The sequence below is a fragment of the Aspergillus thermomutatus genome, assembly GCF_002237265.1.
Source record: "Aspergillus thermomutatus strain HMR AF 39 chromosome Unknown NODE_154, whole genome shotgun sequence".
Classification (NCBI taxonomy): domain Eukaryota; kingdom Fungi; phylum Ascomycota; class Eurotiomycetes; order Eurotiales; family Aspergillaceae; genus Aspergillus; species Aspergillus thermomutatus.
This window is the reverse complement of record NW_020798203.1, coordinates 22,452-39,129: the sequence shown is the minus strand read 5'-3', so window position 1 is coordinate 39,129 and position 16,678 is coordinate 22,452. Positions and strand designations below refer to the sequence as shown.

At 49.3% G+C, this 16,678-nt stretch overlaps 4 protein-coding genes across 4 annotated transcripts; 2 read left to right on the top strand and 2 right to left on the bottom strand.

The window, feature by feature from the left end:
• Positions 1-790: 790 nt before the first annotated feature.
• Positions 791-2,560, bottom strand: cp7 (putative carboxypeptidase Y; the record flags this gene model as incomplete). The annotated part of the gene is made up of 6 exons (XM_026758305.1): positions 791-859; positions 912-1,378; positions 1,431-1,785; positions 1,848-2,116; positions 2,176-2,259; positions 2,311-2,560. The coding sequence occupies 6 exons, from the start codon at positions 2,558-2,560 to the stop codon at positions 791-793; spliced, it is 1,494 nt and encodes a 497-aa protein (XP_026612821.1).
• Positions 2,561-4,870: 2,310 nt separating this feature from the next.
• CDV56_104199 (putative ABC transporter) lies at positions 4,871-7,903 on the top strand (the record flags this gene model as incomplete). Its single annotated transcript, XM_026757818.1, has 5 exons — positions 4,871-5,229; positions 5,298-6,013; positions 6,060-6,236; positions 6,293-6,964; positions 7,014-7,903. The coding sequence occupies 5 exons, from the start codon at positions 4,871-4,873 to the stop codon at positions 7,901-7,903; spliced, it is 2,814 nt and encodes a 937-aa protein (XP_026612820.1).
• A 700-nt stretch (positions 7,904-8,603) lies between these two features.
• Positions 8,604-13,480, top strand: CDV56_103627 (Zn(II)2Cys6 transcription factor; the record flags this gene model as incomplete). Its single annotated transcript, XM_026757246.1, has 3 exons — positions 8,604-8,732; positions 8,798-10,528; positions 12,002-13,480. The coding sequence occupies 3 exons, from the start codon at positions 8,604-8,606 to the stop codon at positions 13,478-13,480; spliced, it is 3,339 nt and encodes a 1,112-aa protein (XP_026612819.1).
• A 680-nt stretch (positions 13,481-14,160) lies between these two features.
• Positions 14,161-16,161, bottom strand: cdcA (phosphoprotein phosphatase CDC14; the record flags this gene model as incomplete). The annotated part of the gene is made up of 3 exons (XM_026756968.1): positions 14,161-15,415; positions 15,471-16,005; positions 16,125-16,161. 3 exons carry the CDS (start codon positions 16,159-16,161, stop codon positions 14,161-14,163), a joined length of 1,827 nt encoding a protein of 608 aa, XP_026612818.1.
• Positions 16,162-16,678: the final 517 nt, after the last annotated feature.

Genomic DNA, 16,678 nt, shown 5'->3' with positions numbered 1-16,678 from the left:
GACATTCTTCTGGTGTGATCGTGTTTCAGGGAAGCAAGGAACTCCAGTATGAGGTTAACCACATTCAATACGGCTTCTGACATAAGTTTTTAGGAGCCAATTGCCACGGCCTGGATTGGAATGATCGATTGCTTCAAGCCTTCAAGTACCCGTCTTCGTTGAATGACAGCATCCCCTGTTTTCCTTTAGGCTCTGTTGGTATCCGACGGGCTCGGGTAGGAGCATTAAGATGAGCGATCATTGTTCGCCTGGTGATCTCTGTCAGGCAGATTGTAGTAAATTCTAATCTCATTGATGACATTGGTAACCCATTACCCATTCTGGTGCATGGATAATACCATAACAAATCAACGATCCTCGCGCATCTCTTCATTTGGGACGATCTGCAAGCCACATCAGACTACGGAGTGCGCCCTTACTTGCTGGTCACATTCCAATAGTTCCACGCGGTCAGTGGACCAGTCACTTTCGAAAGGGGTTTCCTTTGTTGATCTATCAACCCGCCAATTGAGTATCAAGCGTAACATTCGTGTATTACGACTCCTGAAGTCAACAGAATAGCCTCCTTTAACAGTCGAGTTCAGCCTTATTCATGCCCTTGATAAGTGAGCCTTTTCAATGAGCACCCACGAAGACTTATGGACTTCGATGAAGTATTTGAAAGGGAATAGAGAGGTCTAGTAATTGAGCTCGGATCAACTATTGTTCCTCATGCTGGCAACATGCGGATTCCTCTTGTATCAACTGAGAAGTGTCAAGACAGCACAACGTCACCGTTGAAGGCCTCTGATCAGAAGGATTGTTGAAACAACCACTTTTGATAAAGATCAAGAGCCACTTCAGGCTGATCTAATGGGACCTGAGCTGCGTTAGCCTCCGGAAACTCAGCTGCTACCACAGTATGCACTCACCATATGTCCAGATTTATCTACCGTGACAAACGCGAAGCGCTGTTTGCCAGAGACCCCATTAGGGACTGAGGCGAAGACTTCCTTGAAACTCCCAGCCTTGGCTTTGCTACCACCTACGTTCGAGTACCAAGGTTTCAGATCTTCTGAAGTAAATGGTGCCTGTCCATTCCAACGTAAAGCATCCGTCCACCTCAAGTTACCCGCGGTGTTGCATGCAAGGTCCAAGTTCCCGTTGTATATCAACACATCCACTCCATGTTCCAATGTGTACTTGATATCATTCACGGCATTGCTGTACAGATCATTAGTACCCTCAAATGCCGAAGCAACTTCCCTGGATTCAATGGTAAAATTCGGGACAGCTTCCGGAACACCAAGGGCAGCCCAGGTGCTAGGCTTATTTATGTATTTCTGAATCTCGAGAGTTTGCGAGTAACACAGGTGATCCACTTCGCAGGTTCGAGTGACTGACAAATAAGCACATAGTTCGTTTGGGAAGCAATGAAGACCAAGCCTTACTATCAAAAGGATCACGTCCCCCTGCATGTGACTCGTTGTGGTACAGTTCCTTTATGACGCCACACACTGCATCTGTAGCTTTGCACAGAACTTCGTCTGGATATCGATAGCACACCTCATAAATGCTGATACATCTAGGTAGGTTCTCTGAAATGATTTGGCAGCGGGTCTGGTTGAAAACAGGCTCGTCAACGCCTGGCTTCGTCGTGCAGAGCGTCTCGTAATATCCGTATAGTGTGTCGAGCGGCGAAACATAGCCGTTCCCGATCAAGATCGATTGAAGTGGAATCTCTGGCGTTTCAGAGACCTGGTTTTGCCGAAGTATCTCTCGTGATAAGGTAGGAATATAATGCCCCTTCAAGACACTGTCAGTATTGAAACAGTCAACTGATTTCTATAAAAGAAAAAGGAACATACAGCATAACTCTCTCCTGCTAGGTGGAAGGGGGTTTGTCGGCGTTCAGGAAAGACTTCCGTCATGAAGATTTGAAGAAAGATATACATATCTTCTGCAGCAATTTCGGAAGTTGTTGGAATATCTAGGCGAGAATCCACATATGAAAGCCCTGTTCCTACCGGCTGGTCCACAAATATCATCGATGAGTTTCTCGTCCACGAGTAAGGGTTTCTCTCGGTGCAATTGCCTCCGGTCTTGATGCGACAAGGACCTAATTCCAGCATTAAACCTGATCTCTAGTTAGCCGCACTGGATCGATTGTCTTTACAAGCAAAGGAGAATCCTCACCAACCAAGCTGCTTACGCCAGGTCCTCCCGTCAACCACAATGTGAGCGGATCTGTCAGGGGATCATTCAGGCTGTCGAAGTACCCTTCCGTCGCGCGGTCAGCAGAAATATGTGTCTATTCATCTCGGAACTCACAAAAGAATATATGTTTTCCGTAAAATTCAAGCCATCCAGTGTACTGCTTCGACCCTGCGTCGCAAACTTCGTCATTCTGCTCTTTGATCCTGATGGAGTGGGAAGGAAATGCAGGGTTTCTGAACGTCGTGAACGAACCGCCTTCATAATGGCAGGACAGCAGAGCTTGAGGGCCCTCTGATTCTGCTACTGCTGCCTTCGCAAGTGCGAATAAACCAGCAAGTGACCACTCTGCGAGCCAGCGTCTCATGGTAACTTTTCGAAAGGCCAAGTCGAAGAGAAGAAGGACGGCCACGAAACAATTCGAAGAACAGGCATATTGTTCAAACTAAAATAATCAGGGAGCTCAAGGTCATCTGTCAGGATTTTTCTTGTCATTGTGTCTGTCTTGCTGAGATGTGTTTGTGACTTTGTGCCATGTTCATTTTGGTGTTGGCGCTAGCGTTGGGTTTTCCTAATCGGGTAACTGGGAACGACCACCTCATCGAGAATCGACACGGGCTCTCTTTTCTCACCTCCCACGACTCAGAGACTGGAGCTCTCTCAGCAGATGATCGACGTGTTGTTAGATGTTGTCGTACGATGGAAATCAATCAGGAAATTTTGCACCAATTCATTGGGCCCTATGGCAGAAAAGCTTAACTTGTCCCGTGTCTTTTTGCCCGTCCGGCTACCTCCTACTTGTTGGGATCTACATTCGGAGTGCTCAGACATGGCGGACTCTGGACTTACTCGATTGGGAAATTTGTATAGCAATGTCGAGTCTACCTATCTGAGTAGCCTGGTCTTGGCTGTGCTATGTGGCCGGTCAAGTCTTGTGTTCTTCGTCATGGTGTGGAGCAAAAAGGTAAAGATCAAGGGGATCATCTGTGTGAGTGACCGTCCTGTTTACTGGTTGATAAAGCTCTTTAGTTTAAGAGGGAATAGGTACTGCTTAAAGAATTCACTGATTCTTTGTTGCTTAGCGTTCTCGATGCCTCGCCCTTGGTTATAAGATTGAAAGCACGACTTTCCCTGCTCTTCGTACCATTTCTTCACGACATATCCATATACCGAATGTCAATCATGCCTATTTTTTCCCCTTCAGCTGAGCCTAGCATGCTAGTTCTAGCTGGGCTGTGCACGCTCATTTGCGTTGCCAACGCTGTACATCTTTTATGTCGACGGACGCTGGCCAGTCCAATGGCATTGAGTCCAGCACAGACTCTCTGGGGAATACTAGGATTCCTTTGTGCCGTGACATGTGCGATCTCTTCCTTTGCTTCTCTGGTGACTGAGAGCTTCAATAAAAAGTCAAGGATTATGGCAGCCTCGCTCTGGGTAAGCTCTACAAGGATACAACTGAATAAGAACTTCACTAACTTCTCAGGTCATCGTATCACTATTTCGAGCTCTTTACCTGGCGCCAACGCCTTGTCGACTCCTCCTCCTAAGAAATGCGACATTTCTGAGTCTATCCATCTATCTCACAATAGACGTACCCCGGCAATTATACCCAATGATATGGCTTCAGGTCCCGGCAGGTCCCAGATTCTCCTTGTTGGATATAGTCCAGCTAGTGGCGAGCTCTGCATGTTCGATCCTTGTTCCTACTCTCTCTCCAAACTTGAACACTTCAGTGAAGGGTGTGTATCACCCTGCAGATACATGTTCACCTCTCTCCAGATGGTGGCTTTATGCTTGGGTCACTCCATTGGTGGCACTCGGCTACGAAAGAAACGGCTCCATCAGCAAGGAAGATCTCTATCCTCAGAGAGACGAGGCCTCGGTAGAGACTTGGCGGCAAGCCTACACGAATTGTTGCCCGGAATCTTCGGCTTTCAAGGTCATTCTCTGGAAGTTGTTTCGAATGAGGCTAGCTACGATGGCTCTTTTTGCAGGCCTGTGTGGCTTCTTCGAGCTTCTGGGGACGATCGGGCTACATCAGCTTCTTTTGTTCTTTCAAAGTTCATCTCAAGCCAAGCTTCAACCCTGGTTCTCCATCACATTATTTGCAGTGTCGCCGATCATTCGTGGTATATGCATGCAGACTTTCGAGTATTATGCTACCCACACAATAGGAGACTGGAAGTCTCTTATCGTGGCCGCTGTATATCAGAAAATGACGATGCTTGAGACAGACGCCGACATTAATGTTGGACAATTACAGAGCATGATATCAGTCGATATTGACAGGTTGGGTACACTTCGATACACCGCAATGACGGCATTCATGGTCCCCGTCGAATTCATCACGGCCTCCATCCTATTATACAGGGTTATGGGATGGTACTATATCCCCGGCCTGCTATTTCTTCTTGTTACCAGATATCCTCTGTCCCGATTCATAATATCGGAACAAACCAAAGCTCAGTCAGCGATTGTGCGGGCAACCGATAGGCGGATAACGCGAACAAGCGAAAGCATACGGGCTCTATTAATGATTAAGATGCTTGGAAACGCACAGTCTTTTATAAGGAGGATTCTCGGTGAGAGGAAGCAAGAGCTAGATGCTATTTGGCTGAAGATGCGCGTCATCATTCTCTCAGAAAGCCTTTCCTCTTCATGCTCCTTTCTTGCAATGGTTCTCAGTCTATGCCTTTTCATCTTTGCAGGGAAAAAAGCTTTAGCACCAGATGTTGTTTTCACGCTTGTCGCTGTATTCAATATTATCAAGAGTATGCTTACGTTGAGCGTACTTGGTGCTGGGCAATACGCGCAAGCGATGGTGAGCTTGCAACGATTAAGTGACTTTATGGACCGAAAGAGTTCCCTGGTGGTCACGGACACAAGCCAGCTTACGATGCAGGCTCAGAGATCAGGCCCTCCTAATTCCTCGTCTTCTACAGCGCAGGTCCTTGGGGAGTTCAATTACACTCAAGCCAGCCTTGACATCGAGTTTTCGAGGGGCGGACTCAATGTGATTACGGGTGATACTGGGTACAGCCTCCCCTATCTCTCTTGTCGTTGCATTTCGAAAGAATCACTTGCTTACATCTGCAAACTAGGTCAGGAAAGACCTTGTTGTTACACACATTGCTGCCTGCTGGTTGTGGTGACCAAGGCAGCATAAGGCTCGGCAAAGCACAATTCGAGCCGATTGCCTACGCATCTCAAGAACCTTGGCTTTTTCGAGGTAGTATCAAGGACAACATTTTATTCGGGACTGCATATGATCAAAAGCGCTATGAGCGTGCCATTAGGGATTGCGCGCTGGAGAAAGATCTTGCAGCTTTCAAGGACGGCGACCTCAAAGAGGTAGGTGAAGGTGGCCGCAGTCTCTCTGGAGGTCAACGTCAGCGAGTAGCCCTTGCCCGAGCAATGTATACGAATGCAAACGTCGTCATATTGGATGATATCCTTTCAGGGTTAGACCCGAGCACCTTCGAGTGGGTGGTGACGAAATGCATCTTCAGATCGGAGCTACAGAATCGCACGATCATAATGGTTACAAATGACCCGAAAGTACTCCAGATGGCTGATTTAGTCATCCACATGGAGAAGGGCAGAATCGCTCAAGTTAAGAAGAATCTCGGGCCCAAAAACACGCAAAGAATGCCCGGCACGGACTATGTCGATCGTCTGTTCCATGATCGGCGAGAAGTCTCTGAAACAATATCTGCACCCTGTGGAATTATCGATGGCAGCGACGAGACGAGCCCGCTCTCTGCGGAGGCCCTTAACGAATGTGCTGGTCTTCAGCGCGTGAGCAGTTTGAGATATGGTAAGTTTGGCGGTATTGCCCATTTTCCAGGTACTAACCCTCCCAGGCTTCAAATACCTCCGATCCTTCGGCAGTCGGCCATTCGTCACTTTAGCAGTGATTTGTGCCGTCGGAGCCCAAGCATTGGAAATTGGGGTCCCAGCATGGCTGTCGATTTGGAGTGCTATATCGTTGAGAAACGAAAAGAATAGTAGGGACAGTTTTTATCTAGGAATCTATGCAGGTATGAGTTTTATTTCTATTCACATCCCAGGCGGCGAATGCTGACTACAAGAGCAGGACTCGGCTCAGCGCAAATAGCGACCCTGGCATTCTCGCTGTTTTTGTTATACTCGGGTGCTTGGCGATTTAGTCATGACAAGCATATGGAAATGATTTCTGCAATTTTCGGCACTACTTACTCTTGGATCTGGAGTACCCCAGTGGGACAGGTGATCAATCGTTTCTCGTCTGATATCGCAAGTTTAGACGACACTCTGTTCAGGACTTTTCGTCCAGTTTTGGAGACATATCTGTCAATTGGTCTCCGGATTCTCACCGTGACGTCGCTTATACCACTTTTCTTTCTGCCGTCTGTCATGTTGTCTGGGCTTGCAATCTACGTGGGCCACCGTTACCGTTTCGCAGCCACCGCTGTGAAGCATCTATACGCCGCTAGTCTCACGCCACTGCATCACAGTATTGCAGAAACTGCGTCGGGCCTTAAGACAATACACGCATTTCGCGCCCAGGGGATGCTACAGAAGCGCTTCAATGCGGCAGTTGAGCACCATGTCCAGACATGGAATGCCGTCAGTGACCTTCAGAGGTGGCTGGCAGTACGAATGGACATTTTCGTCGCTTTGATATCGTGCTCTGCGGCGACATTAGCCATCTTGCGGCCGCATTCAAGTGCACCTGTTGTTGGTCTTAGTTTGACCCTCACAACCGGCCTCTGCACGGCTCTACTTTGTAGGTTCTCCCTGTCTGGCTGTGAGTGGCTGTATCGCTAACCGTCTAGATCTGGTTTATCTCTCGAGTCTTCTGGAAGTTGAAATGACCAGTTATTGCCGTATCGAGAACTATATCCAGGAACTTCCACAAGAGGTTCCTTCCGCTAACCATGAAGCCTGTGTGGTAGAACATTGGCCAACTCGGGGATTGATATCCTTTGAGAACTTCGGAGCCAACTATTCGTTGGATGAAGAGGAGATTCTCAAGGGTGTCAGCTATAGAGTGAATCCCGGCCAACGAATAGCTATCGTTGGTCGCACAGGAAGCGGGAAGACTTCCCTGGCACTGAGTCTGCTACGGCTGACTACTAGGACGCGTGGATCCATATCCATTGATGGCGTTGATATTGAATCGGTTGCGGTCGAAAAGCTACGGCAGAGCATAACTTTTATCCCTCAAGATCCCACGCTACTTGACGGAACAATACGTTTTAATCTGGATTTCAACGGAGAGTATGACGAGGGATATTTGCAATCCATTCTGGATGGCGTGGCGGGTACAAGGAAATGGAAGCTGGATGACATGGTCGAGCTAAATGGGAGAAATTTCTCACAAGGCGAGAGACAGCTCATTACCCTCGCACGAGCCATGGTGAACAAACACAAAATTCTCATTATTGATGAGGGGACCGCTAGCCTGGACAAAGCGAGCGAAAACCGTATCATGGCCGTCCTTCGGGACCGCTTCAGCGAAGGTACGGTCATAGCCATCACGCATAGGTTACACAGCATCATCGATTTTGACCAAGTCCTCGTAATGGGCGACGGCCAGGTGCTGGAGGCAGGGGATCCTCGCCACCTTCTGGAAGGAGGGGAAAGTCTTTTCAAAACATTGTATCTGCAGCAGTGTGGCACGAATGCTGTGATTAGTAGCAATGTCAGCGACTATCGTCAATGATAAGGTATTTGCGTTGATATATCCACGACACAAACCCCTTGGAAAATCTGCAGGTCATGCCTCTCCTCCGAAAGCAGAAAAAAAAGAAAGAGAAGAAAAGAAAAGAAAAAGTCGGAATGTGAGACAAGAATTCTGCATGGTGCATTGCTTACCTCGGACGTACCACAGTAAATGGCCTTGACCCTGAGTGAGTATAGAGATGTTTAAGCCACCGAAATTCCTGAGTGCTGAAACAGAAAGTCTAAATGAGGAGCAAACGAGCACTGCGTTTGCCTCGCTTATGCTTAAGGGGGGTCAAACAAAGAAAAGAGGCGACACAACGTCGCTGAGATTGGACTTGTCACATTCCTCCCTTCGTTGAGCACAGGCGGTGTTCATCCCAGTCTGCCTAGCGTGGCATCTGGGGAGTGCCTATCTGGTGACTGCAGCTTGGTTCGCTCGCTAGTCTGTCGATCCCTTGCGCCTGGGCTGTTGCCGTCCTGCCGATAGATTCGATTCCGCTTTTAGTTGACATAGATCAAACGGTTTGGACATCCCAAGATTTGAGCTTGTATAAGCATCAGTCTGTTGCATCACGTTTTCATATCACTAGAAGCAGAGCCCTCTCTGTCCGCGATATCTTCAGGTCTGAATAGTCTTCTACACTCGAGTTCAAAGACGATTTGCTCCATACTACCCAGTTTGTTGCTTTGTTGCCGCGATGCCCCTTGCCGCTTCACACGACAAACCTGTTAGAAAGCGCAATGTCGTCTCGCGTGGTCGAACCGGTTGCCTAACTTGCCGACGCAGAAGACTCAAGTGCGATGAGACGAAACCAGGGTGTAACAATGTGCGAATCTCATCTGGAGTTTTGGCTTCCTGGCTGTCCACTTTCAATGCTAACGAACATACCAGTGCAGACGTATCAACCTTCCGTGCGAAGGATATGCTCAGAGGATTACTTTCAAGGACCAGACGAATCTCATCGTTGCAAGAGCGACAGGCAGGCCAGTAGGGAAGAAAGGGCGGTCATCGGGCTCTAAGAATGAGGAGCATGGCGAGCCAAACGGCACATTCGCCAATTCCAGCAGCGGAAAACCAATCGGTGTGAAAACACCACCTTCTCCCCCGTTGTCCGAGTCTTCAGAAACATGCTTTTCTGTGGAACCGAAACAGGAAGATACGAAAGCAACTTTTCAACGAGATCCAAATACTCCGGCCAATTCCGATATCCGTCATACCGCCCCGGATTCATTGATGGTGATGCGCGACGGCTACTTGACGCCATACTCTCCAATATCCGTAGGAAACGCGCTCTCGCCGAGCCGTATCCTGTCCAATTCATCTCTTTGCCTCCTTGGAGCGTTTGAGTTTCCAGAGGATTACACCTATTATGAATACTCCGCCAATGGTCATCTATCGGGTCTTTCAAAAGTCTTACCTCTATCGGAGTTCCTCAAATCACAAGCCATGTCCCACCACGTTTATAACGCCGCCATGGCCCTAGCAGCTCTCACAATGTCGAGTTTCGAGCCATATTCGAGAGGGTCGATCAATCTACGCCGTCACGCCTTTCATCATAGCCTGAGGGCCATTCAGGGCTTGAATGCGGAGTTATCCTCGAGCAGCACGGCGGAGATTGCGAGTCGATCGTGGAATTATGACAGGGTTCTTTCATTGTTCGCCACATCCATGTTGCTTGCCAATTTTGAGCTTCAGCGAGGCGCCTTGCTTTCATGGCGCTCGCACATGCAAGGTGCCGCATTATGCCTTAATACTGGATACAAACAGCTTATGCAAACTCCGACAGGAATGCTGTTGATCAGGGCTTTTGCGAGAATGGCTCTTTTGTTGCGCTTATATAACAAAGATTACTCTGTTACCTCGCCGGAAACTATGCCCCCGAAAATATCAAGATGGCTAGATCTGCTTTTGAAGCAATCATCACATCTACGGGACAGGATGTTGTTGCTGGTAGAAGAGGTAACAGCATTGGAGATACAGAAACGTCAGGAGCCCGAATTGGATAGTTTCTGGTCTAGCAAAAGTTCGGAGCTTCTTTGCAAGCTAGATAGATGGCGGACAGACGTACCGATTGACGAAAATCCCGTGGACGATGACTTTAGCGGAGCTTATCTGACGATATCTTCTTCCGATGACTCGTCTTTGGTCCGTGTATCTGCGCTCGTTTTTCCCAATGCCAGAGACCCTTGCACCTCAGCCGTCAATTATGCAGCGTATCTCTGCACGAGCATGCGGGCACGTACGCGATATCTCCCGGATTCAGGACGGATAGTTCCTCCTGATGCGGAGCGGACGGCGCTCACCATATGTCGGATTGCGGCAGGGATACCGCCCACGCGATTCGGCGAGTCTTTCACGCACAGCTACGGCATGCTTCCGTCGGTAGTCGGAGCCTACCGGTGGTCGACGAACCCGGGTCTGCGCAACTGGGTCAAGCATTGGCTGGCAGGTTATCGAGGGCCACGAGAGGGAATCTGGAACATTCAACAAACGCTTAAGCTTCTCGCGACGATGGACAGCCTGCCGAAGCCAGGTTGGCACTTTGTTGCTATGAAGGTCATTGACGAGCCGCAAGAACCATCGCCAGATCTCGACGAAGCTCACAGCAATGAGCCATTCAAGGTAGTCTTGCAGGCCAGGTTTCGAAACGGAACTTCCACAAATATCTTTGTTGTCAAGTAGTAGATCGTCTTTCTGCTGACGAAGGTGCTTTTGGCAAACAGTATATTGCGTCCTGTGCCCAAATCTAGAATCACCAGCGAGGAGACAGTCGCTGGCAATTGTAGGTCGCCTTGGTCGACGCTGCTGCATATCGCATGGCAGGTCCAAACAGAGGTCCCCATTTTGGGCAATTCGAAGTCCAGATCTCGCGAGGATTTCGTCCCATGTGTGACATGACGTTCGGACTGTGGGAGAGGAATAGTTGGACACGCGGGTGGTGATGCTTGAAGAATGGTGAGGTGGCTGTCTGGCTTCTGGTTGGGGAAGCTCCATCGACACTTTCCTCGGGCCGGATCCTTTCGAGGATTTTCATCGCCACTACAGTGCTTTTCTCACTCCTGTTTTCCTCGTCCATCATTTTCTATCTCTTCCGCTGATGCTTCCCGTATTGTTAAATTATCATGGAACTAAATCAAGACGCACAATTGTTCAAGTGACAAGGGAACCCTCGCATAATCAGAGGATTGAGAAGCGTCGAGGACAACCCAGGCCCCGATCATCTTTCGTTTTCTTTGCACCTGGACTTTTGTTACAGCGAATCAAAAGACAGAATTCGGCAAGCCAAGACCCAGAATAATCATGTTCCATGGGCTCGCGCTTGGACAGCCGTGGGATGACTTCAGATTGGCTTTGCGGTTTGCTTTAAGCTCGCTGAGCGCTCCCGTTGATCCACTTCTACCGGTTTTTGGCAAGTTAGCAACCGCTCGGAGATTGACCTAATTTGAGACAACTCTCGATCAAGCAGACATCTCATTCGCGGCCTGTGCCTGCTGCGCCGTCCCTGGCTTTTCTGCTTTTGTTCGATCAGCAGAACGGTTCTTCAGCCGCTCAAGACCGGAAAGTTCAGGATGACCGCCGAGTGAGGTGGAGTAACGGATCCCTTCAAGCTTAAAAGTGGAACGAGTACGTAGGAGGAAAAAGCCGGCAAGTCTTACGAGAGGACAATGACAGAAAGAGCATAGAGAACGGAGACTACGCAAATATCTGTTTCTTGCAACATTTCTCTTCACTTCGATCATTACTACTCCTGCAACTACCGCTCAATCATTTACACCTAGTGATTTCTCCTCCATCCTAAAGGACCCATTTTATTGCCTGCATGATGCTCCGGCTGGCATCATTGGAGTCATACCGAGCGTGATAGTCTACGAATACACCGTACCAGCCTTAAGGGAGCATGTAGTAGCCAAACACTCAAACATGGTTGGGGTCCCACGAAGCACAGGGTGTCAAATTTGCATTAGGAGACGCATTAAGGTTTGAATCCCTTTCACCTTAAACCTCAATCTACCGACTTGGTAACTAACAGAAATCCAAATCAAGTGTGATGCATTGCGGCCCGAATGCTCTCAATGCCGTAAATATGGTGTTCAGTGTCCTGGCTATGCAAAAGCCCGCAAATTTATGGACGAAGGACCCCTGATCAAGAAGCGATATGAGCAGACTGCAAATCCAGTCAATGAGCACGAGATCCAGGAAATACGAAGAGAGCAGAGTTTCGCACATCCACATGATTCAATCGACGAGCAAATTTTCCCTTCTTTAGTCACAAAGTCGATGAGTCGGCAGCAGCCTGCAGTATTCCGTGACTTCGTGCTCACGGCATTTCCTCGCTGGTTCGGTCTAAACAAATATCGTGTTCATGTTCCTTGGGCAGTGTATGTAGCGGATGTTTTGGGAACAACTCCAGCCCTGGATGCAGCTATTTTCTGCATCACGTCCGTTTTCATGGGGCGTTCAAATCATGACGTTGCCCTGCAAAAATCTAGCCGAGAGATGTACTCAAAGGCTTTGGCTTCCTTAGGAGGCATGATCAAGCATGAGAAGATCATGCGCTCAAGGGAAAGCGTTAGCACATCCATCTTACTCAGCCTTTTTGAAGCATACTCTCAGACAAGAGAGGACTCCTGGGCTCAGCATGCCTCTGGAGCTGCTCTCCTGATGTCCATGCGCGGGGCGAAATCCCATCTCACTGGCTTCGATCGCTGCCTGTATCTTTCCTTTCGCAGCTTCCTCGCTGCCGCTGCGTTCATCGAGGGCAAACCATGCTTCTTCGAAAAGCCAGAGTGGCAATCCCTGATTGACGAGATCCGAAAGCAAGACATGGCCGATCCACGAGCGAATGCAACAATCTCGGCCATCATTGACGTAACGGACCGATTATTCATGGAAGTCGTCAAGATTCCCGGCCTGATGTATCGGGTCAACCGTCACCTCCAGGCCTCTCCGCCAACGTCGCCCTCGGAATCAGAACAACTAATTTCGAGGTTATACCGCTGCAAAGAGAAAATACATGGTTTAGCATCTGAGCTCCGTCTCGTTGCCGCCGTGCAGGGTCATAGAATCATCGGCGGTAAATTATCCCTCATAGGGCCCATTCCGTCCACCCTGCCACAAACTTTCTCGAACGGCGTCCTGCGCGGCGCCAACAATTGCTTCAAAATCCTAGACCTTCTGTCGCATAATCTCATGGTTTCTCAACACAAGGGCTACTCGCCTCACGCCATCGCTGGCACTCCCGCTGGGCCTAGATCATCATCATCACCACCGTCCCTTGTATCAGCTCCGGAGTCAATGTCGAGTGAATCCTTCTTCGACGAGCCCAAAATCGTACCCTTCCACATAGTCTCCAGATTTCGCGATTTTGAAGACGGCGGGAGCTTGACTCTGTCTGAGGGCCCAAAAATGAGCCCAGTGGACAAATGGTTGGATCAAGTCGCTTCGTCCATGGGCATGGAGGCCTTTGAAGTTGTCATTGAGGATAAGATCGACAGGAGTTGTTCAAGCCTAGATATGGAACCGCAGCTCGAACATGCCTCAGCATTACCAATGAGAGAGAAATCGGTCTTCTGACTCATGCAAGGACTCGGTTTCCAAACCAAATGAATGATCGGATGGTTTGTTTCGACGGCCGCTCGTCGGATGGACTCAATTCACGGCTTTGGTCCACTATGTGAGCCTGGGTCCTCAGTAGAGAGATTTCTGAGGATACGCTCGACTGATTAGCTCGACCGACGCCTTGCTTGATCGATGTGCTACTGCATGAGTGTCCTACGATGTTGATCAGTCTACACAGCACAGGGGGTCTTTGTCTCAAAGTTATGAACCGACTTTATCAGTCCCACGTAGATTGTATACACATATGCACACACATTCAACTCAACCGCCAAACGAGCATTCATCGAAACCCTCATTATGACCAGAAGGTCACACAACAACCATGACCGTTTTGCGTGTTTTCAGACCTGATCGATTCAGTGCCAACGTCTAGATCATCTGATCGTCAACAATGCAACCATACGCCACAACGCACAAATCCAGACCCATCAAACTTGAGAACCAGGACACCGACGAATAACCAAAGAACAAGAGAAGAATCATTAAACTTATGGTAGCGCAAATGCAGCAAATTGATGGCGCGGGGTATGTAGTTTGGTCTTGCTCAAGACCAAGAAATGAAAGGGAGAGAGGAAAGTGGTTGAAGAAGTCAGCTAGCACGCTGAAGAAAAAGGCATAAAGGCAAGCAATCTCGTCTATTTGACTCGGGTGGGACTCCCTGTGCTACCGATTCGACCGCTGATCTTGCGAACACCTTTGGAAGCGCTTCTACTGTCGGTCACACGCCGAGGGCTTGTACGAACTTTGGTGACTGAAATGGCGCCACTTCCGCTCTTACTGCTCAAGGGAGTCTTGGGTGCTGCATGTCCAGCTTCCCCCCAATTCTCTCTGTCCTCGTGGATGTCATCTGTCAAGGTATAGCTGGCAGTCACTGTAGCAGAGTAACTGACAGATCGCTGGCTTGGTGATGCCACGGGCGATCGAGAGGAACGCTTGGCCAACATGCGCAGTTGGATCTCCTCTTCACTTTCGCTGCTGTCATTGCTGAGACGGGAACTGCGCTGCCTGGTCTGCTCTTCAGTCTTGTTCGTGTCTCTGTCGACAACGAGAGTACCAGAAGTGGTGCGTGCATAGGGATGATGACGAGAGTCCTTCCGGTGGGACTTGCGAGGTTGGCCAGGAGTTGGAGCAGGAAGGTACTCTTCGCTCGTTCCGGCACCCTCGTTGTGGTCAATCTCTCCAAGCGCGGAACGCTTGGAGTGACTATTGTTGGGTGGTGTCGCGATCGGGCCGTTGTTGACACGATGCTTGGTAGATGCTCTTCCAGGTGTAATCGGTGCTGGCTGCATTTGGGCCAGCTTCTCCTTCATGCTATCCTCAAACCACCATTCACGGAATGAGCCCTGGTTCAAGTGCAGCCAATGTTGCTGTGGACCAACCACCATGCCGGGACGCATGAATCTCATGAAGGCGATAATCTCGTTGGCGGTGAACCCGTACCGGTAGATAAGATAGGCACCAATCAAGCAACCGGTGCGACCCAAACCAGCCTTGCAATGGACTGCGATTCCCTTATTCTTGACTGTGATCATCTCATGTGCCATTTTGATGAATCGTCGAACCAACGGCAATGGAGGACAAGTACCATCTTCAAATATCATATCGATGTGGTTGATTCCCAAAGCTGTGAAGTGAGACGGAGAGTACAGCTCTGAGTTTAGTCGCACAACGAGACCCACATTACGAGTCGCGAAATGCGCCAGCACGTTCTTGAAAGGAAGTGGCAGCTTAGATGCGATGACCTGGGAAACTGTTGACGGCAACGCAGCGTATTCGGGGGTGTTGGAAGGGATTGGTGCAATAGGTTCATGCTGCGGGGAGGCGAAGGCGAGGAACTGAGGGGTGATCCAGTTGAAGTCACCCATGTCGACCCGTTCGAACTTCTCATATCTAGCAAGACCCGTCAGTCTGCGATCAAAAGGTCATCCGCCAACCGTATACATACTCTTCAAGGCTGAAGCTGCTCAGACTGCAAAGTGACTGTTCCTTCGCCTTCCACACTCCGTACACTACGTCCTGAATTGTCAAAGTGAAATCTGCCTGACTGTATCCCGCATCCCGGAAAGGCATGTACGGCGGATCAGCCTGTGCGATTGGGGCCAAGGCAAGGTGTGGCGGCCAAGACTGGATGAGAACCATATAGCAAGCGACAAGGCATGCTGCGTTGGCACGACTCCGTGGATCGCTCTTTGAGTAAAAGACCACTGCGCGATCTTTGTTTGCAGGTTCGCCAAGAATCTCGTGGAAATGAACAGCAAAGCGATACAGATGTCCTATATGAAGAGGACCGAAGTCTGCATGGAAGGAGTTGTAGAAAAGAGTATCATCTGCGGTGAAATACACGGGGTACCGCTTCTTGCTAGGCGTCTGGGGCTGGCCTCGTGCGGAGCGTTTGCTGGGAGATTTGGATTGCTCCAGAGGGAAGGGGAACGGAGCCTTTGGATCGGGTGGGGAGTCATAGGAAGCGAGGTACAGGCGATCTGCGATTTCAAGTGGTCAGAAAGCTTGCCAGACAGTGTGAAGTTCATATTGGACGAAACAACTTGACGGGCTCCGAGGACATTTTCTCGATAGATCAGATCAAAACAAACGCACGAACCTTGGATATACTCGATCACCTGGCCAGGACCGCCCATATTTTCAGACATTGTGCTCTTCAAATGACAAACACTAGAAAGCAGCTAGGCTATGCACTTTAAATAAGACGGACAGCCGAACGGTGTGAGGGCTGGACAGGATAAGGTCTCTTCGCAAAAACGGCACCGCAGCGGCCAGTCAATGATTAGAATGATAGAGAAACAGGACGATGACAGTGTATCCAGTCTAAACAATCATGGTCTGACTCTTTGTCGACTCTTGCCCGATGAATGGCCTTTTCAACCCACGATGCGAGTAGGGTAAAGATAAGAGGCAACAAGGCCCACGGAAGAGGATGATATACAAGAGGGATTATGAAGAGAGTGCGGAGGAGGGGTTTAAGAAGGATAAACTCTAGAGCAGAGGTAGAAGTGAGGAGGAGAGAGGTAGTAGATAATGTTTCGGAGGCCGCACGAGATGGAGGAGAAAGCCAAAGCTCGAGGCCGATGAGACCGTTTGGGCAACTGCGATGCACGCTAAGTGGCTGCTGTTATGTTGTGGTGCTCCTGAAGTGGT